Raw genomic sequence first — 20716 nt, forward strand, 5'->3', positions numbered from 1 at the left:
TATTTATAGATATTAAGAGGAAGTTTTTCCCCCAGAGGGTGGTGAGGCACTGGCACAGGTTGCCCAAGGAGGCTGTGGATGCCCCATCCCTGCAGGCATTCAAGGCCAGGCTGGATGTGGCTCTGGGCAGCCTGGGCTGCTGGTTGGTGACCTGCACACAGCAGGGGGTTGGAACTGGATGAGCACTGTGCTCCTTTGCAACCCAGGCCATTCTATGATTCTGTAAGTTGGGGACCTGCTGAAAATCTCTATTGGCTCTTTACATGCTATCTTTTGTAGTTCCAAAAACGTCTGTTTGAACAAATACTTGCAAAGTCATTGAATCTTCTATCATTTTTTTTTCTATATCTTGGCATGCCTTACAAGATTCTAGCTCAGCATGGGGCAGGGCTCACAAAAACTGCACACGCTAGAACAAAAGGGAAGGAGCAAATGTAAGTGTGCTACAGGGCTACCTTGGGGCTTCCTGAGATTTTTGATGCTCATTTTCTGTTCTGATGATAATGATTTTCGTTGTCATTGTTGTCAGCTGGGATTTTGCATCTAGTCCACAGTAGGAAGTGTTCAGTGTTTGGGGGAAACTCTTCAAGTAAGTGAAAGCACAGTTGAAAGCATTTCAGCTCTCCAGGATTTCCCATCTCAAAGCATTCCCAGGTTTCTTACACCGTCACTACTGTATTACAGGGAAGGGAAAGAGGTAAAAAACGCAGTAACTTGTCTTCTCTATTTGGCCTTTCAAACAAAAGTCAGGATCTCACAGTAGCAAAAAAAAACAACAGTTTTTGAAATATTGTTCTCAACACAGTTATTAGCAAATCTAAATTACTCAAAGAGCATTTGAATCCTCATTCTTGGTCACAATCACTAAACGTGATGCTGGAAATAACCACAGAAAGCATGGATGGGATGGTACAGGCGTTTTGTTTTTTTTTTTTTACTCCAGTCTATTTTGATTAACTGAGCAAAGTTAATTTCATCATTTCAGCTTTTGCCTCTCTTTAACCCCATGCTGTTCATACTGTTTTCTTTGTAGTCACTGAACAAGAGACTAAAGTGCCCAAGAAAACCATCATCATGTAAGTGCTGATTATTTTTTGTTGTTTTCGGGTAACATTTGTGTTTTGCCTTGCTGCCTCTGCATGATCCAATAACAAGCTTGTGTTTATTGGCCATGCAAGTGTGTTCGCCCCTATCCCACCAGATCTGATGGTATTTTGTGTTGTGCAAAGTGACCACATGAAAAATCTTACTGTCCATTTCAGAGAAATAGCAACATTGCAGCTAGGCAGAGCACAGGCCAAATTTTTGTTAGGATACAACATGAGAAGTAGTTCCACTGAATATTGCCGGAGTTGCACAAGAGCTCAAGAAGGTACAATCTGAATCAGAGCTTTGAAATAAACCAACTTTAGGAACTGGGTACTCAAAAAGACCAGCAAACGTAACAAATACAGCCTATGGTGTTTTCTTTGTGGGAGCTCATCAGCCATTAAAATCTTTAAGCATCTTCTTGGTTTTAAGCAACATAAACAAGGGCATAACTGAATTGTATGATACTGGAAGACTGTACTTATATGCTAGGTTGTCGGAGCTCCCTCAAGACATTCAACTTTGTCCTTGGGTAAGTGCTTTCCCACAAAAGTCATGATTTTGCTAAAACCAGCCCTTGCCTTGGACATGACTCTAATAGTTGCCATTTTTTGAAGCAATTTTGTTAAATGATGAGGCTGATTTGTGAAATGACAGCTAAGATATGACTCCACAAGTGCTTTATCTCTCCTTCTATTATTTTATGTGATGACTATCAGTTATCATCCATGTCCATCTGGAGCCAGTGGTCTGTATGAAGCCATGGCCCCAACACCCAGCAGCTCCTGCCCTGAGCCAGCAAGTAGGCAGAGAACGGGAAGGATGAACAAGACTTAGGTCTGCCTTTGACTAATTTCTTTGAGTTAACAATTTGAGTCATTACCTTTTTTTAACCTTTCAAATACCAGAAAATGAAGGTGCAAGGTTCGGATTTCCATTGGGCAGCAGAACAGAGACAAACTTCTTGATACTGCATTCAGAAACATCCCAAGAAAGTCCTGAGCAGGAAACAATCTCTCTCAGCCAGACTACGCTTAGTGAATCTTACCTTTCTACATCTCTGCACCTGGAAATCATGTGGAAAAATGCTTTTTTTCACATCTCCCCTCAGTAAGCTAATAGTAGCCCTTTCTCCTTTATGATTTCAGATCAGAAGCAGCACCTTCTATTGGTTGATTAAATAATATCAAAATAATGCAAAATACCATCAGATAAGCTGGCTTCTAAATTTCTAACACACTGCATTGGACAGCTCAGGAACTGATTCTTAAATTAAGGGCTGTGGCCCCAACAGGGTGTATGTTGGTACATTTATGTGTGGGATCTCAGAACAAGGTTGAGAGTTGGACTAGATGATCACAGTGGTCTTTTCCAACCCTAATGATTCCATGGTTCTAAGGGAACTTGTCCTCCCTTTGCTGGTAGGATGGGGTTGTGAGCTCATTTGGGAGGCCCTCAAGCTAAAATGAGGGTGGTGATGGAATATGGTTTGGGATCAGCTTGTTAAGGGCACATCGCAACTTTTAAAACATAGCAAGCTGAGAAACAGAAGCATTTTTGAAATTACCAGGAAATAAGCAGGAAATAAACTGACAGATAATTTAGAGACAAGATTGAGCAGCGTCCCTGTAAATCCCAGAGCCAAGAAAGCATTGAAACTTTGCAATGTAGAGCTAAGTCTAGTGCAAACACAAGTGGGTTCATTCATATCTGTATCAGGAGGGACTTGGTTTTGGATAGGTCAGAAAGGCACTGTGGTCATGATGAAGGCTCTGCAGAGCAGTGTCAGCAGACAAGGTCAGCGTGGGAAGGCAGAGCAGGAAGGTGATGGTAACTTGTGGGAAAGAGCAAAGCAGGAGCAGATGAGCCTGGTCAAGTTAGGTGCTGAGGCTGGTGAGGGAACTGAGAAAACAAAATAAAAATTATTGTTTTGTACATAATCACTCCTTCCTGGATCCGGTGGTTGTCTTTATCCTTCAGTTCATTCTATTTTTTTTTTTTATTATTCAAGTCTCTATTGCTTGGAGGTAGAATGAAAATCTGAGGGCAGAAACAAAATCACCTTTCCTCTTAGCTCCACTGAAGCAGCAGAACTTCAGATTCCTTACACTTGCAAATCAAACTCTGTCTTTACCTGCAGGTTTTTCCATGTAAAAAAAATGACACAAAAAGAATTCTGCAGGAAAACTGCATGTTCAACATGTAAATTAAGAACATTAAAATCTGAGCTTGGATATTCCTGTCCCCAAATGCATTTAAAGTCAGTTTGGGATGGGAGTAGATAATTATCTCGATACAAGCAGAATGTATGTATGCACAGGTGGTGAGGAATCCCAACCACACTGGATACCTCGAAGAATATAAAGACCAGCAGAATTACTCTGAGAGATAACAACTAGGCATTCCAGATTGATCTGTATTCCTATATCAGTTGCTGATAGTAGGATCAGGCTGTGTCTGCAGTAACAGTACTATGAATAACAAGTGTATTTTGGCATAGGTGACTTCTGCAGGAAGTATTCTAAACTTTCCTGGCTTCCAAATGCTTAATGCCCTTTTAGCATTACTATTCTGCCAGTGCAAAAAAAAAGATCTCTAGCCTAAAAAGAATCTTTAATCAATAAAATAGAGATAAGATAGACTTACTAAAAGAGAGGACTTTACTGACTCTACTGAAGTAAAAAACATTTTACCATTTTGTTTGACCAAGCCTAGATCTTAGCCATGGACATTAAGGAAATGGGTAAACTAGAGTGCGTAAAACCTTTGGGTGCAACTGCTATTTGGGCACAAAGTAGGTGTTCACTGCAAGCATATGAGATACAGTAGAGTCCAGAAGACCATTTCTCATTTGGGCATGTGTCTGTGCACACAAGGAGGCTGAAGGAGCTGGGATCCACTTTAGGCAAAAAGGTTTTGGCTGATTCAGCAAGTAGGCAGTGATGGGCATGCGGGCGTGTGCGTTGTGTGTGTATCCATTCCGAAATGACATGCTTCACTCAACTCTGGATGCTCCTAAGACTAACCCCACTACAGCACCTTGATCGACGCTGGCATGTGCAAACGGAGCGTGGCTCCCCAAAAAGTCTTGTCTTCCTGCCAACTCCATTTCAACCCTTTCCCTCATCAGAGAGGAGACAATAACTACTGTGGTGAAGAGCCCAAGGCAAAGGGGAAGGGTTTCTCCTGCCCGTTCTTCTTCAGGCCATTCACCTTCCCGCTCCCCAAGAGCGGAGCCAACTCCAGAGCCAGTTTTTGTCACTAAGATCAGGCAGCCTGTCCACAGGCATGAGCAAGAGGCGACCTCAAAGTCTGCTGTCCCCGTACTTTATGTCACAGAGCCAGAGGAGAGGCAAGGAGCAGCAGCAAGAGAGATCACCGTGGAGACCAAGATGGAAGAGCAAAAGCCCAAATGGGTTGAAGTGGAAGAAATAATTGAATTCAAGGTGAAAAAATCACAAAAGCCTGCAAGGAAAAGAGGATCTTCCCCAGTAAAACAAGAAAAAGATGACTCGGGGGTGTTAACATTCACTTTCCCCAGCTCAAGGCCGACGCGTTCCCCAGATGATGATCCAAATACAAACAATTCCAACAATAAATTGGTGGAACAGTCAAAAACATCTTTGCCCCAAGAAAGTCTCTCTGAAGTCAATATCCAGCCTCTGGTGTATGCAGCGGATCAGGAAGGACCTCAAGGCAGCAATGAAGACAGGAGCTCCCCGTGCGAGTCGGAGCAGCTAGGAAATAACTCCTGTTCTGATTGTGGATCTGAAGAAAGGAGCTGCCCCCAGGAAACAAGTGAGCACTGTGGGGCAAGGGTTGCTTCCCCACTGCTCGCCTGTGGGGGTGAGCCTTTGAGCTTCAGGTTTGAGACAGCTGCAGCAGATGAGCATGGACCTCTCTTCTCATCGGTGAGGCCAGAGGTTGAAGAAGTGGATGAGCTAGACACATCTTGGCCTGTTGAAGAGGGGATGCCCCAAGTGGTTGAAGATGTCCTTCCAGAAGAGGAGAATGTCGTTATGATTGATGAACCAGAGGAAGTGCAGGCGGAAGACATCAGCACCCGGAACCTCAAAATTTTAACCCACAACGGCAAAATGTTGACTTTGGAGGATCTTGAAGATTACGTTCCAGGAGAAGGCGAGACCTACGGGTGCGACGATAAGAACCACAGAACAGACAGACCCTGCGAGATCTCCGTGCTCCAGACAGAGATCAGCGAGCCCACCATCGGAAAGCCAGTGCTGCTGAACCTGGGGAGACCCGTGGTGTCTGAGCCCAGGCAGACATTTTTCAGCACGTTGGAGGAGCACATTCCAGGAAGCGTGTTCGTCTCGACGTCTCGAGTAACTGGTGTGCAGTCCGTAGGCTCTTCCAACATCTCCATCCATGTGAGTGATGCCTGCATGGAGGTGAAGCCTGGGGTGCACGCGGCAGCTTCCTCTGCTCCCTCCTTCACCGTGAAACCATCTTTCTGCACTGAAGTCCAACTCTCGGCAGACAACGGGCAGTCAAGCTTTAAAACTGAAGTTTCCACGAGAACCCTCAGCTATGGGACAGTCGGTGAGCCCGTCACGTTGCACATCAGCACAGAAGACCTCTCCCAGAGCTGAGCAGAGACAAGCATAATTGTCATTGCAAGAGGAAGCAGTGTTGTAGAACAACAGCAACAACAAAAAAACACCATCAGCAAATGATCACAATTTTTGTGGGTGAGGGGAATTGGTGAGAATGATAAAATGATGGCAAGGTAATGTGTACGAGGGAAAATCGTTGAGTAAAATGTATTTAATTATGAGCTTTTCCAGTCTTAAAGGGAACACGTCTGTCAGATCAGTCTGTAATTGTAAAAGCTTCGATCGAGGTGAACATATATCATTCCATAGAGGAGCTGCGGGGGTAGGCTTGGAAAAAGCCTGATTCTCCTACCTGTGACACAGATACACGTGGATAAGTGCTTTTTTGTTCACGAACTTAAGAATTATTTTGAGTGCAAACCTGTGAATGATAGCATGGCAAGGAAGTGAAAGAATCGACGCTTTTCAGCATCCTCCAGCAGCAGCATGGGAGGACTGTTCCCTGCTAAAGCCATCTGTCACTGCGTGCACTCAAGGTTACAAAGCTCCACACTGCTTTGACTCTACACTTCTCTACACTTGAGGAAGCCAAAGGTTTCATTGCTCTCTTCCACCGTAAGAAAAACTACAAAAAAGGCCATTTTTAACAATGACTGCTATTTTCAAGTCCGCTATAGGCGTAGGTTTCATTTTTCTGCATACTAGCCTAGTGGGTTTATAAACCATATATTTTACAATATAGGTTCACTTAATGTGCAGCAGAAGATTAAAGAGCTGCACAAAATGACTTCTGCAACTGTAATCAAATGTAATGCATACAAAGAACCACAAATGTGGTCTTTGTCAACATATGCTATTGGAAAAATGATCTGGTATATTTGATCTCCTACTTGTGCCAGTGGTGAAACTTTACTGTTAACAGATGAACGTCTCCTGATGTGCTAGAAAGAGTTCACCATGGATCTGCAGCAAAGTGACAGGAGCACCACAAAAAAAAAAAAAAAAAAAAGAGGAAAAAAAAGAACAAAACCAAAGAAAACCACAAGCAGATCTTTACCACAAATGCCTGGTTGAAAAATAAATTGTAATAAATCGGGCTGCTTGGCAGCACTGTCAGTTACAATTGCTTCGTGTTACTGAAGCAGTGTGTGTTGGATCACATCACACAGGTCGCCTTGCTGCTGTCTGATGAGTTTCTCTGCAGCTTTGCAGCCTGCTTGTGAGGCTCAGATGCACTGGGCATGGCCCATTCCTGTTGGCTTCGCTAAAGAGGATAAAGCACAGAGAGCTTCAACACATTGCTCAGCCTTGGAAAGAAATTATCTGAAAGGCCCAAACAGTGGTCCTGGTTGAAGTCAACTGGAATTTCTCACTGATCTCAGTAGGACCAAGCACTGGCCCTCTCTATCCAATGGAGTTGTGGGGTGAGGAGTCCCGACACCTTATCCCTACTGAGCTGTGTGGCCATGCTGCAGTAGGAAATGTTTTCATGTAGATGGAACAGGGAAACCAGAAATGCTCTCAGATGCAGCTTCTAGCTGGCATGAATAGAGAGGATGAGTGAGTTACTGCCTTGGAAATGTTGGTGTGTGATGCTCTGTCTCAGTGTTTCCCAACTAGGTGATATTGTGAAGCTTGTTCTGGAGTCCAGGCAATATTCCTGCAAACAGGGTCTGAATTTACAAGAGGTGCTTGTAGAAAAAACTACATTTTTTTCTTCTGTGGCTGAACCTTGATCATATGGTGACAAAAATGAATGCATTTCTCAGCCTTTTGCTTTTCAAGATCCATCAGGATATCTTGTGTAATACCATGTGCACTACCCTCAAGATAGAGGGCACTTTCCTAGTGATCACACGCGGTGAAAGAAATGAGACCTCTTTTGTGTTGCTCTCCTGTTTTTGATAAGAGCTCCTTGGTTTATACTGCTTGTTTTATGAGTAAGCAATGTAATCTGTGCTTCGTTCATCTACTGCCCTCTGCATTGGAAAGCAACAAACAATACATCAGGGAAATCCTTCTGAAAATGAAAACGTTTTTGAATCAGGCCTGGTTCTGATCTCAGCTCTTCAGGTATCTATCCAGAATAACTCCACAGCAAACAGTGGATTTCTTTTGGATTACGGTTGGACAGGGTGATTTTGGAGGTCTTTTCCAACCTCTATGATTTACACAGGCACTGCTGAGAAAGGAATTTGCTCTGCCTTTAAAGCATACTCTCACTCGAGAGATAGTAAAGAATTGTGAAGAGATGTGGAGGTTCAATCTGATGTGGTTGATGCTCAGGTATATATTTTTTTAAAGAAGCTGGAAAACTGCAGTTCCGTTGGTCTTAGAAAAAATATATATATTCATTAGCTCAAAGCAATTAACATCTGCTTACACTTTCATTTGAAATCTAAGCAAAAGAAAAGCAATCAAAACGAATGTCTGAAATCTGTTGTGGAGCCCTGTTCACAAAATGAAAGGTGTCTGAGCAGTCTGCTACATACACGTTCAACATATTTTCCTAGAGATTAAAAATGATGCTTGTAAGTGATTAAACTGTGTAGATAACTAATGAGACGTGTGGGGGTTTATTTCTTGTAGATGAAAACATGCAGCTGTTTAAAAAAATAATAATAATACAAGAAATGTTTTGCCGTAATTCCTGCAGGTAAATGGGTATTAATTAAGTGGAAACTTCAGTTTGCTTGAGATTAAAAAAAAAACAACAAAAACAACAAATGCAAGATGCACTGTTAGATGCTGAGTTGATATCAATAAATGTCTTGCATCAGCTGTCTCTAAACTTGCTGGGTTTCTGTGTTCTTCTCTGTTCTCTGCACCTGATACTCCATCATCTCATCAGCTTCTCCCCTCAACTTAAGCAGGAGCAGATCTGCAGCCCAAGGACAGCAACGCATTCGGGTTCTGGCTGCCGTTTTTATAGACAGTTCCAGAAGAGTTAAAATGGAAGAACCTCTTTTGATGGACACTTCCCGTTCAGCTGTAGGAGCAAATAATTTTGAACAGTTTTTGCCTACTTGGATCCCCTGAGGCTGATTTGGAGGCTCAGAATCCATGAGGTTCTTGTGGTTTTGGTTATTGGCTGAAGGAGATGTGAGGTGGAAAGGTTCATGGTCACCATTTTGGAACTGGTAAAACAGGCTGTGCGTTGCAGACATCATTACAGGGTTAACCTGATGTACCACAGCTAATCTTCGTGCTCCTCAGGTCAGCAGCTTGGATTATAGCACATAGCATCACTAAACAGGGAAGAAAGCAGTACCATAGCAACAGAGAGGAGAAGAATCCCACGTTGTCTTATAGACCAGGAGTGTTTGAGAATCTCTTGCCTCAGTAGTCTGTAGCGAGCTTACAACCACATTTGACCACAATGCCACAAATCCAAGTTAAACAGAGTTATATTTTCTCCTTGATAGGTAGTAAGGGTGTTTCATGCCTTTCCAAACAGCTCTTTTGTTGGCAGCTGCCCAGCTGGTAGGGCAGCACAATTGGAACTCCAGGAAATCCAAGTCTTTAAAGATCTTTCCACCCAGCCCATGGCTAATGGACACCAATGGGGCAGTCTGGGGCACGTGGTGTGAGCAAAAGTTGCTTTTCCCATCAACAGCCCCAGAACAGAAATACTCCATCACCATGGAGGGGACGCTGTAAACAAAACAAAATCTAGATGCCCTGGAGGCATTCAAGGCCAGGTTGGATGGGGCCCTGGACAGGCTGATCTATTGGTTGGCAACCCTGCCCATGGCAGGAGGATTGGAACTAGATGATCTCCAACCCAAGCCATCTGATGATAATATGTCTAGCAAGGGGGCTGACTCAAGCAAGTTTTCCTGCTAAGCTCTATCAAGGGAATTTACTTTCTCAAGGCTGAGAAAGAAGCAGAATTGAAACAGAGCTGCAGGGCATGCTGTATGTGAATGGCATGAATTGAGTCAGAAGCATCTGTGTGCAAGTACTCTTACTGTTTTTTTCAAGCAAGCTCCCAGTTGCTCTCCCTGCATCTTGGTCCACAGGCTTGCAGATCTGTGCCCACTGGCACTTACACAACACCACACATAAGGCTGCTGCCTACTGGGAATCAGTTCATAGTATGGCTGGGAGTCATTTTTTTCTGCTCCAAGAATATAGTCGGATTTATTTTTAATTTTATTCATGGAAAACACATTTTCATACACATGGGAAGTATGTTTAAAATAATAAAGGCTTGGGCAACCAGAAGGGGTGTCTGAAGCAGAGCTTTTTATCATGGACTGCATGTTTATTCAAGTTTGTACTCTTTGTGACTATGATGAATAGCTGTAATCTGATATGGGTTTTGTCTGTCTTTGATGAGTGTTCTAGCATCCTTAGATATCTCCTGCCCCTTTGTTGTGCCTCATCAAGATTTGTTTAAGGAGTGCTGGGCAGGAGATTGGATCAGATCAGCTCCTGAGGTCCTTCCCCATCTGATTCACCCAATATCCCCACCTTGGCCTATGCTCTGCTCTGCTGACTGGGGATGTGTGTGCTGTTTGTCTCCTGGGTGTCTGTCCTGCAGCGATGTGCTCGAGAATCTATTTTTGTTTGGAAAGCCTTGTCATCTCTCTTCCTTCAAAGCTGTCATTTCTTGAGGCAGAAATTACATCTTCCTCTACAACGCTTCTCTGTCACTGTCATTTTGCAGTACTGTATACACAAGTGACCTTGCCTTTAGAGCTGGCTTGCAAAAGCACCATCAGGTGCAAATTTAAAAGGCGTCACGCAAACCTGCATACCACAAAGTAGGACAAAAACGTTCTCCTGCAAGCAGGAGCTTCAGGGCCTTCTGTGCCATCCTTCCTTGCAGGCTCAGGAAGCAGCAACCCTTCTTCAAGGGGCAGTGGTGAGTCTGGTAAGTGCTCACTCCCCTTTCCCTGAGATAATAACCTCCTCCTTGCACCCAGCCTCTCTGTGAGTGCAGTGCATCACCACTGGCTTTGTTTCACTGACCCCAGTGGAAGTATATCTGCCCAACCAGACAACGTAGGGTTGAGCCACGAAACAAATCCCTCTTTCCACAGTCTGGGAGTGTCCTTGTCCTGGTGGGATGTGTCTGTCTGAAGTCTGTGTGCCTGTCTCCTTGTTGTGAGCTCTAGGAGAAGGGGAGGGACGTGAAGACAGATGTTCCATCTGACTGCAATGGGTTGCATGCTGCCATTGTTTTCTTTTTGCACCAAAGAGAGAAATGCAGTTCTTCTTGTCTGTAGGAAAACCATCTCCACAGTCAGAGCTGGAGACCTCCGTCCAGGCCTCCCTTCGGCGTGCTGATAAGGAGATCAAGACAGCTCTGAAGAAGCTTGTGGACTCAGCATCACTGCTTGTGACTCTTCCCCCCGACACGCCAGGAGGTGACCATGCAGCAGTTGGGCCTCTGCTGCTCCACGAAGTCAGCACCCAAACCCAGGCTGCTGGGGGGCAGGGTAGGTCTGGAATGAGACTGGAAGGCAGTGCATGGAGGTTGATAGAGATAAAAAAGGTTGAACACAATTTCTTCCCCCCTCCCCACTCCTGCAGTTCTCTGCTTTATTGTTTTGAGCAGTAACAGGAAAGAGGACATGCAGAGACAACAAACCATGGGGCTGTGGGATGGGGTTGGGTTGGGCACAGCTTTGGGGCAGAGCTTCCTGGAAACAGGAGCTTGAAGACTGTGTCTGAAGCAGAGTTTGGTTCATCAACTGCCCAAAGTGAAGAAGGAGAGAATTTTTTCCATATATGGACTTTTAACCTGTATTTTTTCCTTTTTTTCCTCCCTTTTTCCTTTTTCCCTTTTTTTCCCCTTTTCCTTTTTTCCTTGTTTCCCTTCTCCTTTTTCCCCCCAACTTCCTATTTTCCTTGTTCGCCTTTTTTCTCCCTTTTGCAGTCACAGAAGTAATTTGATTTTGGATGTGCTGGGGTGGGGAAGGGCTCTTGATTTTCATGTTATCTGCCAAAAGCAAGCAGGAGATTTGAAATCCCTTTACCAATTGCCAGAGAATGTACAGCATGTTGGGCACGACAAGTTCCCCTGCAGTCTCTTGGCCCTGGAGTTGAACAGACCCCTCAGCCATTTAACTGATTGATGCCAATGATGTGTGTCACAATGTCCTCAGGTTTCACATCTGTGTTGTTTTTAAAGCACGTGAGCAAGCTGCAGCCCTGCCGCTCTCCCTCCTGCTTCTGCCACAGCAATTTGTCCTTCTCTGTTTGTGTCAAGTCAGAGTATCTGGCCTCCACCAATGCAAACCTAAAAGGACAACGTCATGCAGCCCACAGCCCTCAAACTAAAGATGTGGTTTCAAAAAAAAAAAGATATTTTTGGCCTAAAGCTGTAGGAGAATAGAAGCACTTCATGAACTCAGACCAAAAATAACTGCTTAAAAATGACAGGGCTTTAATTTTTATTTTTATTTTTTCCTCCTTTTGCATGGGAAATCATGCATGCAAATAATCCTGTGGTGAAGAAGAATGACTCAAAAATCATCAGAAGTAAAATGTGAAATGGATTACATCTTTGGTCTCAACTGCAGAGAGAACAGAGTAGTGAAGGAGATGGTTCTGCAGTCCTTGCACTTGAGGCAACTAATTAAGTTATTAGTAGAGGCATTATTCTAACAAGATGATGACTTGACAATCATCTCGTTAATCACATTTGTGTGAAAAGAAGGCAAATATTTTGGTAACCAGAAAGCCCAAACTCATTTCCCACCCAGATGGGATCTTTGACCCAATTTCCTTCTTGTTCCTGCTGACCACCTCTCCTACCTGTGCCTGCATGTGTTTCCCTGTAGAAAAACTTGTGCTGCCAGTCAGCATTGTGTCCATTCAGCCTCCTTGCTGTTGTTCAAGGCCTTTGCTTTATATGGTTGTCTCAAAAGGGCTGAATTCTCCCCTTAGCTTCAATGATTGCACTCAGCTGAGGTTAGAAAAATTCTGTCCCGACACCAGGCAGACTAGAGATGGCTTCACAGGTTTGCTCTGGTTTTCAGATGTGCCCTCACAGCTGATGTGCCTAACTTTCCCTATTTCTGCTATCAGACAAAGCACAAGGGCAGATTCCAACTGAAGAACCAAGCGTACCAATGCCCAGCCTTGGTCTTTCCCATGAGGAGACATCTAAAGGAGCTGAAAGCACTCAGGAGCGCACTGTTCCCATTTCCAGGTAAACATACACTCTAATACACAGATTCTTCTCTGTAGGGAAGCTAGTGGTGACTTGAACTCATTCTTGTCTTCTGCATTGCACAAGAAGGATGCAAAATATTGGAGAGAAATGAACTCCACTGGATCAAAATTCTTTTTGTATTAATTTCAAGTAGATGTTGGTTAGTCTGGTGGTTAAACTCATAGTTCAATGTAATCCTATAGCTCTGCAGCTGTGTGACTGGGTCTTTTTCTCTTGGGCTTCGTGAAAGAATACGACCGGCTGCGGGGACAGGAGACTGGTACAGGAGAGAAGGGGATGTGGTCTGGGACGTACACAGTGAAGTTTATATTGAGACCACAGAAAGAACCCGTGTGTATAAGACTGAGGAGAAGACCCCAACAAGTAAGGAGGAGCCTTCTCTATTTCTCAGGTCCTGTGATTATCACTGTCTTCCCTGTGGCTTTGTTTGGAATAATTCATCTCCTTCACCAGTAACTGTTTACTGAACAAAAAGTAACAAGCATGCAGGAGCCTAAAAGTAATGCCACCATAAAGAAACTCAAATATTTCACTGATATCTCTCGATTTGAAATTAAGCCAGTGTCACACCCTGGGTCTGGAAATCCCATAAATCCCATTAGAGTCACTGAACCTACATCAGCACAGCATGAACAAAGTCATGGTCCAGCAAAGCATTGTGTCTCACCAGGTCCTCCCTATATGCAAGTGACAATAGAGGATGTGCAGGTGGATGCTGGGGAGCGTGCCAAATTTCAGGCAGTCATCGAAGGGACCCCTCCACCTACTGTTCTGTGGTTTAAGGTAAGGGCAAATGTGTTCCTGGCTGAGGATGAGGAGCACAGAAAGGGCTGCAAAACAACGCTTCTATGGGGAAAGCCTTTTTGCTGTGTCATTCTACACCTGTTACACTGAATCTTATCTGTAGATGTGTTTGTTTTTGTTTTTGTTTTCGTTTTTAATTAACTGCAGTTCTCCCTGGATCCACCACACTTGAATTTTGCCTTGTGATGTTCCAGTGTCACTGGGGCTCCTTCCATAAGATCATTTTGGGTACATGAATAGGCAGGAAGGGAGGTTGGTGTCGGTCTGAGAGCCACCGAGGTGTATGCTGTCATTTTTAGGGTCAGGAATTTTGGGATTAAGAATGTTTACTCCAATTGTCAGCGTGACTCAGGCTCTGTATCTTTTTCACAGTTACTTGATAAACAGAGTGCAAGGACAGTAAATAATGCAATAAAAAGTATGAGAAATCATTTATCATTTCCCAGAATACTGTTTTCCCCTTCAAATATTGCATCACTCCTAAATCAATCTGTATTAGATTTCATCTGATACCTTCCTGCCCAGTCAGGCAGGCTTGGCGTGCTGGAAAAGCCAAAGAATGAACCACATCCAAAGTTGGATCCCTCCCCAGCCCTCATTCTAATGTATAGGCTCTGAAATAGAAATGTTGTATAAGCAGAAAAACATTCAGCCATGGGTTCTTCTTCAGCAAGCATTTTGTTAGTGACTTCGGTAGATGGAAAAGTATGTATTGTAACTCTGCTCTTCTTTCTCATTTCTTGAAGAGAAGAAACATCTGTTTCCATCTTGGTTCTCCAATAACAAAAAGTGGTTCCATTCTTCCAGGGCACCACGCTGCTGACAGACAGCGTTAGGCTCCATCAAGGGAAGGCAGGAACGACTTATTTCTTAATCCTGGACAACGTTGTCTCAGAAGATGGTGGTGTTTATACCTGCGTTGCCAAAAATGCAGGAGGGGAGGTTTTGTGCAAAGCAGAGCTTGTTGTACATGAAGGTAACACCATTCTTTGAGCCGCGTGAGCTGCTTCAATAACCTCTGCAGTGTGTACTCATCTTCCTCTGGTGTCTGCCACGTGTTCCAGCTTAGCATCTGCATGATAGCAGTATGGCATTATCCTGTATAAAGGGAAATCTTCTAATGACCTGCAAAGAGCAAATGAGTTGGGCTTCTTTGTTTCTTCTATCTCTGCTTGAGACTATGTGATGAAGTGACACCATGGGCAGCAGAAATAAGCACGGCCATGCTGCAGTGTTCACGTTGGCAAGTTGTGTAATCCAACAGCTATACCAAACTCTGCAGAAGCTTAGAGGAGCCCTGCACATTTTCCTGCCTTTCGCTGTCCTGAAATAACTTTGTACACCATTGGCGATCTGAATATTAACCTTCGTATTTTTCTTCCTTTCCAAAGCTAAGAAAGACCAAGCAGCAAAGAAAGTGGCCACCCGGAGAAAACTCCATTCCCTGTATGAGGTTAAGCAGGAGATTGGAAGGTAAATGGGTTTTCCAGCATCCAACATTTTCCAACATCCAGTTGCCCACCCGAGCTGCCAGCAGCAGGAACAAGAGGCAGAACCATGAATAAATCCAAGTGGGAGATTGCCTTGATACAGGGGTGCTGGGAACTCTGTTCTGAAGTTTCTGACAGGCTGGAGAGTGCATGGAGCCCACAGGTCACTCCAACTGATAAAGTGCTTGGGGGTTTTGAGGTCGCACTGAGTGACACGGCCTGTGGTGATCACAGACATGGGCTGATGGTTGGACTGGATGGCCCTAGTGGTCTTTCCAACCTTAATGATTCCATGAGTAGGTGCCCACGTATGGCTCTTGGGCAATACTAAGCTCAAAAGACCACAGCAGTGTAGGCACCAGCACCGCGTTCATCCAAGGGATCTGACAGCATCAGCCTTTGTCAGCACACATCTGGAAAAGGTTTTTCCTTCAATGGGAACTCGCTGCTTAGTTTTAGAGACAGCCAGGAGAGGGCAATAGCAGCTCACACACAGGGAAATCGGAGCTGTGTTGGAGAATGTAAGCCCTGAGCAGCAGGAGCCGTCAAGGCTGGGGCACGGAAAGGTCCTCACCTGCTGTGCAAGAGCTTTGAAGTGGGGCTGAGCCGGGTTTGTCCTCTGATTCTGCCCAGGGGCTGCTTCAGCTTTGTGAAACGAGTTGTACACAAAGGGAACGGAGTGTCTTGTGCTGCCAAATTCATCCCTCTGCGAAGCAAAACGAAGGCTCGGGCGCATCAGGAGAGGGACATTCTGTCCTCTCTGTCCCACGACAGGATCACCAGGCTGCTGGATCAGTTTGAAACACGGAAAACCCTGATTTTGATCTTGGAGTTGTATCCTTTTCTGTGTCTCCGAGGAGGCTGGAAAGTAATGAGCGGACGTCATTGCTTAAATAGCTGTGCTAATAAGCAATTTTTAGCTTTTGCTGAGATAGCAGAACACACCCAACCATTCCCCCCAGCGCTCTGTGCGTCCTCACTGATTTACTGTGTTCTGCTATTGTAGGAAAAGCCGTTCTACCTGCATGTGTGAGTGTGAATGAGCTGTTAGGCACCAAAGCTCTCTTCTGGAAGGGAAGGACTCCCAATGAGATCTCATGAATTCTGGCCTCTCTTAGTTGAGACGAGGTGGCTACAAAGTAAAAATGTCCATTTAGCTTCTGGATGCTAGAAACCTCCTAAAAAGCAGAACCTGAGGCTCTCCAAGCAAGCAGGCATTCACATGAACACCACTAATAAGAGCAGAACAGCTACTTTGTAGGTGAGAAGGGAAGATGAGGTGCTGGAACTTGGGAGAAGAGACAAGGCAGCACTGCAATCTGGAGACTCAAATCCCCCAGGTCTTTGTGTGCCCTTGGTTTTGAGGCGGTAGCTTTGCATAAAGACTTGGAACAGCATGGGCTGTGTCGCTGGGAGATCAGCATGAGCAAGGCCAGCCTTGCCCTTCTGGGGAGCAGCCACGATCTCCAGAGCCTTGAATACGTTTCAAGAACTGTGGAGATGTGGCACTGAGGGATGTGGTCAGTGGGCATGGTGGGATGGGTTGGGGTTGGACGTGGGGATCTTAGAGGTCTTTTCCAACCTGAATGATTCTAGGAGTCTGTAACTGTGGTTCTGTTTTATCTTAACGCTGTTGTGAGATGCTCCAGTGAAGAGCTCCTCGACCGTTTATTCAAGAAGAGTGTGGTCACCGAAGCAGAGGTAACCTCCCCTTCTTATTGCAGTGTCCAAAGTCAGTGGGAACCACCTGATCCTTCAGCACAGAATAACATTCACCTGCATTTGCTATTTCCAATGTGAGAAATACACTTGAGTTAGCGATCATCTGTCTCTCCATATCTTCACTGCCTTTGTCTCCTGAGAATTGTACTTACACCCAACTCCCTTTCAGTCTCCAAAGATCTGAAATGAAATGATGCTTTCTCAGATAGTTTTTCTGATTGTTATTATCATGGTTTTTTAAATATTGGGTGCTCAAAGGGTTTCACATCCCCCGTCTAGAAGCCAGGTTTCCCCTATTTGTTGCTAAAAACTGATTTTTCTTGGAAATGTTCAGAGGGAAATGCCAGTTAACACTTCAGGATTGAAAGGTAGAGGACTTCCAGAGTTGAAGGTGGCTGTAAATTTTCTGTCTCAATCTGTTCCTCCATCACATTAAAAGAAACAAAGAGCCATTGGTGGAATCAGGGATCCTCTTGACCTAATATTAATATTCAGTGACTTAATGGCTGATTGCTACAAATTGTGTTGTTGTTTTTTCTTTCAGGTGAAATTGTACATAAAGCAAATTTTGGAAGGAATCAATTATCTTCATGACAACAACATCCTTCATTTGGACATTAAGGTAACGTGAAGTGGCAGGTCTTGTTTCCCATAGCCTCTTGTTGGCTTAGGTATTTTCCATTCGAATTATTCTTATCTGCAACTGAAAATATTGCCTGATCTCAATAAAAGCTTCCTTACATTTTGTTTTATTTCATTTTCCAGCCTCTGAATATCCTTATGGTTTATCCCGAGAGGGAAGACCTTAAGATCTGTGACTTTGGGTTTGCTCAGAAGATCACACCCTTGGAGCCTCAGTTCAGTAAATACGGGTCTCCAGAATTCGTTGCCCCAGAAATCGTCTCTCAGTCGCCGGTGTCGAAGGCAACAGATATCTGGTAACCTTTCTAAAAAGCTTTTGCACTGAACGGCCTGAATTTGGGTCATCTGGGTTAAAATAAGTGTTTCCTGAGGAGCATGTAACGATGTTACTGTGTGTGCATTCATCCTACAGGGCAATTCATTGCAGTTGCATCAAACCATTTTGAAGTTTTTGACACAAGCTCAGTTCCTTTGGCTCTGCCAAAATGACAGTGTAGAACTATGGGGAGCCCACTGTGCAGAATCCTGTGCTGCTGAACAAACCTGGAGTGTCTGCTATGTAGCAACTGTACCAATGTACCAATTGCTCGCACAAAGAGAGAATTAATGAGTGAATAATACCGTATGTTGGTAGAGATGGTGCGGTTAATAATGGTGATTCCATGCAAGGAAAGGGAACAATAAGGGAAACTGAAAGTGAACACTGAGAATCCAAAACACACTGAGGCTATTTAAAGCTCCTTTTTCTTCTATTTTGGTCAACAGTAATTGATGCTTGACAGCTAATTAATGCAAAGAAGCGTCCCAAGGAAAGCGGTCTTTAATAAAATAGGTGGTAGCTCAAAAGCGTGGCCCCAGGAGGCCCTCTAGAAAAGAAAAACAAACTCCACAGAAGTATTTTGAACCTTCTTCTTCACTTATGCTTTAAAAACGGAGGAATACTTGAGACCAGTTTTATAAAAATGCTGCAAGAAAGGAAAAGAAAACAACAAAAAACCAACAAAGGGTGAAAGCAAAAGCTTTGGGGATTTATGACCTTGGAAAAGGGGCAGTGTGCCTGAGGAGGGCAAAAAGGACAGGCATCTGACATTTTTGTTCCCTCTGTCCTCAGGGCTGTTGGAGTCATCACCTACTTAAGGTAAGAACACCTGCTTGGATGCTCTTGTTTGATGCCCTTTTGTGGGTCAGAGCCTTCCAGCTCCATCAAGTGTGGGCTCTGCAGGAGTGAAGCATTGAGATCTTCGGTGATTTGTTTTGTAGCTCTCTTCGTTGGCTGCTCTTTCTGTGCTGCCAAAGGTCTTTTGGTCCCTGTGTAAAGCCTTGAGCACTCAAGTCTTCCTCTTGCCCATTTTAGCCACCGTAGCCATCGACCTCACCTGCCAATCAGGGATAAATAATTCAGTTGGATATTGAAAAAATGGGGTGAAAGATGCTCTGTAGTGGATGCTCTATTGGTGAGCACTGCACGTCCCCCACACAGAGTCCCTCAAGCAATTGAAAGCCCCACGTGGATGTTTGTGCTTTGCTCATTTGAACAGCAAACACAGCTCTAAAGTCTGTCCCCTTCTATTTTACGGTGTTCAATAAACAAGCCTGACGTGCAAGTCTCCATTTGCTGGGGAAAATGACAGAGGAACACTTCTGAATATCCAGAAAGGAGAAGTTTCATGGACCGCTCCTGATTTTGTTCATCTGAGTGAAGATGCAAAAGATTTTATCAAGCGGATCCTGCAGCAGCAGCCCAAGTAAGTGCCTTTCAGTGCTTCCTGAAGGCAGCCCGCAGAGATGCCGTGATCTCAGGATCAGTGGTGATCCTCAAAGCAGCCAGGAGGGTTGTTCCAGCTCAAGGAAAGGAAACCTGGGGCTGAATGCTGCTTTCTGCATGGCTTCTCAGCTCCAAAACATCAGTGAAAGACTAAACAGAAATGTGTCTGCACAGGGTGGGCACCTTCAGGAGCATCTCCTGACCGCTGTTTGAAGTGATTTGCTAACATGGTGTTCTTTTCTCTGATCAGGGACAGGCCTGGTGCTTTGGACTGCCTTTCCCACAGGTGGTTCATGGTAAGTTGGTCCTGGTTCCTTACTACAATCAATCATTATTTTTTTGGATTGGAAGAGACTCTTAGAGCAACTCTTAAGGCTATTTGAGAGCTGTTTGCTGTTTTATTCCTTCCCTCGGTCTCCCACTTTCTGTCCTACACAGAAGTGCTGGTTTGGCTCTCCAGAAAGAGGAGGCACATTGGTGCTGATTGTCAGGATATCCTCCCTTTCCAAAGATTACTACCAATATGAGTAAATACAGCATCTCCGTATAGAGAAGAAGCTGTGGCTTTGCAGAAGGAGGTTATGTTTTACATCCCAGTGGCTTAAATCCCTACAGGCAAAGAGTTAAATGGTTTTTTTTTTTCATGGGAGCTTTGTAACATGCACTGCAGGAGGCTTGCTCTTATAATTGAAAAGCTGATGTTGCCTACAATAATGGGTTTGTGGAATTTGATCTGTTATTTCTCAAATAAAGCAATTGTGGAAGGCGTCACTCCTTTAAAAAATAATAGTAGTAATAATCAGGAAATGCAGTCAGGATTTTTCATCCACTGATTTTCCTCTCGTTCCACCTGGCAGCACAATCTTCCCCTCGAAGCAGCTCATTTCATTAATACCAAGCAGCTCAAATTCATTGTGGCTCGGAGCAAGTGGCAGGTGAGTTGGCCCTAAGGTATGTGGGTTCTTTTTAGATAATTATTTGTAATTACATTAGCATCTTTAAAGTCTTTTGGGCTAAGACAGTGAGCACAGCAGAGATCTCAGCATGGCTACAAATAGGGAATAAGCCAAGAAGCCAATGAATGTGGCAGAAATAAACTACCTGGGCTTTATTATCGTCCTGGGTTGTGTGCAGGGCTCTTCCTCCAGGCACTGAAACAAAGGTTAAGGCACTTGTCTGTAGGTGGGTAGATGTGAGGAGGTGTCAGCATTCCTGCTCACAGCAGAGAGAGCAGTGGAGTCAGAAGAAATGTGGTCTTTTACTTTGTTGTTTTTTTTTAAGTATTTCTCTGGCATACATGGACTGTGCCCCTTACACTCCAGATGTGTAAGAGTAGCATAGCATGGAACAGAATAGGACAGACCATAATAGATAGTTTAATTGGAAGGGACCTACAAAAATTACCAAGTCCAACTGCCTGACTGCTTCAGGGCTAACC

General features: G+C 44.3%; 1 protein-coding gene across 1 annotated transcript in view; it reads left to right on the plus strand.

Annotated features, from left to right (window-relative positions):
• OBSCN (obscurin, cytoskeletal calmodulin and titin-interacting RhoGEF) overlaps positions 1 to 20716 on the plus strand; it is a gene marked incomplete at both ends in the record, with an annotated part of 161587 nt that overhangs the window by 127402 nt on the left and 13469 nt on the right. The window contains 14 exon segments of the mRNA XM_079538679.1: positions 10901 to 11113; positions 12708 to 12831; positions 13085 to 13218; positions 13526 to 13638; positions 14467 to 14635; positions 15051 to 15132; positions 15783 to 15983; positions 16790 to 16850; positions 17416 to 17493; positions 17637 to 17809; positions 18625 to 18651; positions 19106 to 19258; positions 19529 to 19574; positions 20136 to 20213. Of these exon segments, the coding sequence (XP_079394805.1) occupies positions 10901 to 11113; positions 12708 to 12831; positions 13085 to 13218; positions 13526 to 13638; positions 14467 to 14635; positions 15051 to 15132; positions 15783 to 15983; positions 16790 to 16850; positions 17416 to 17493; positions 17637 to 17809; positions 18625 to 18651; positions 19106 to 19258; positions 19529 to 19574; positions 20136 to 20213 (1652 nt within the window).

This window comes from Tetrao urogallus (genome assembly GCF_951394365.1).
Source record: "Tetrao urogallus genome assembly, chromosome: 7".
NCBI classification, from domain to species: domain Eukaryota; kingdom Metazoa; phylum Chordata; class Aves; order Galliformes; family Phasianidae; genus Tetrao; species Tetrao urogallus.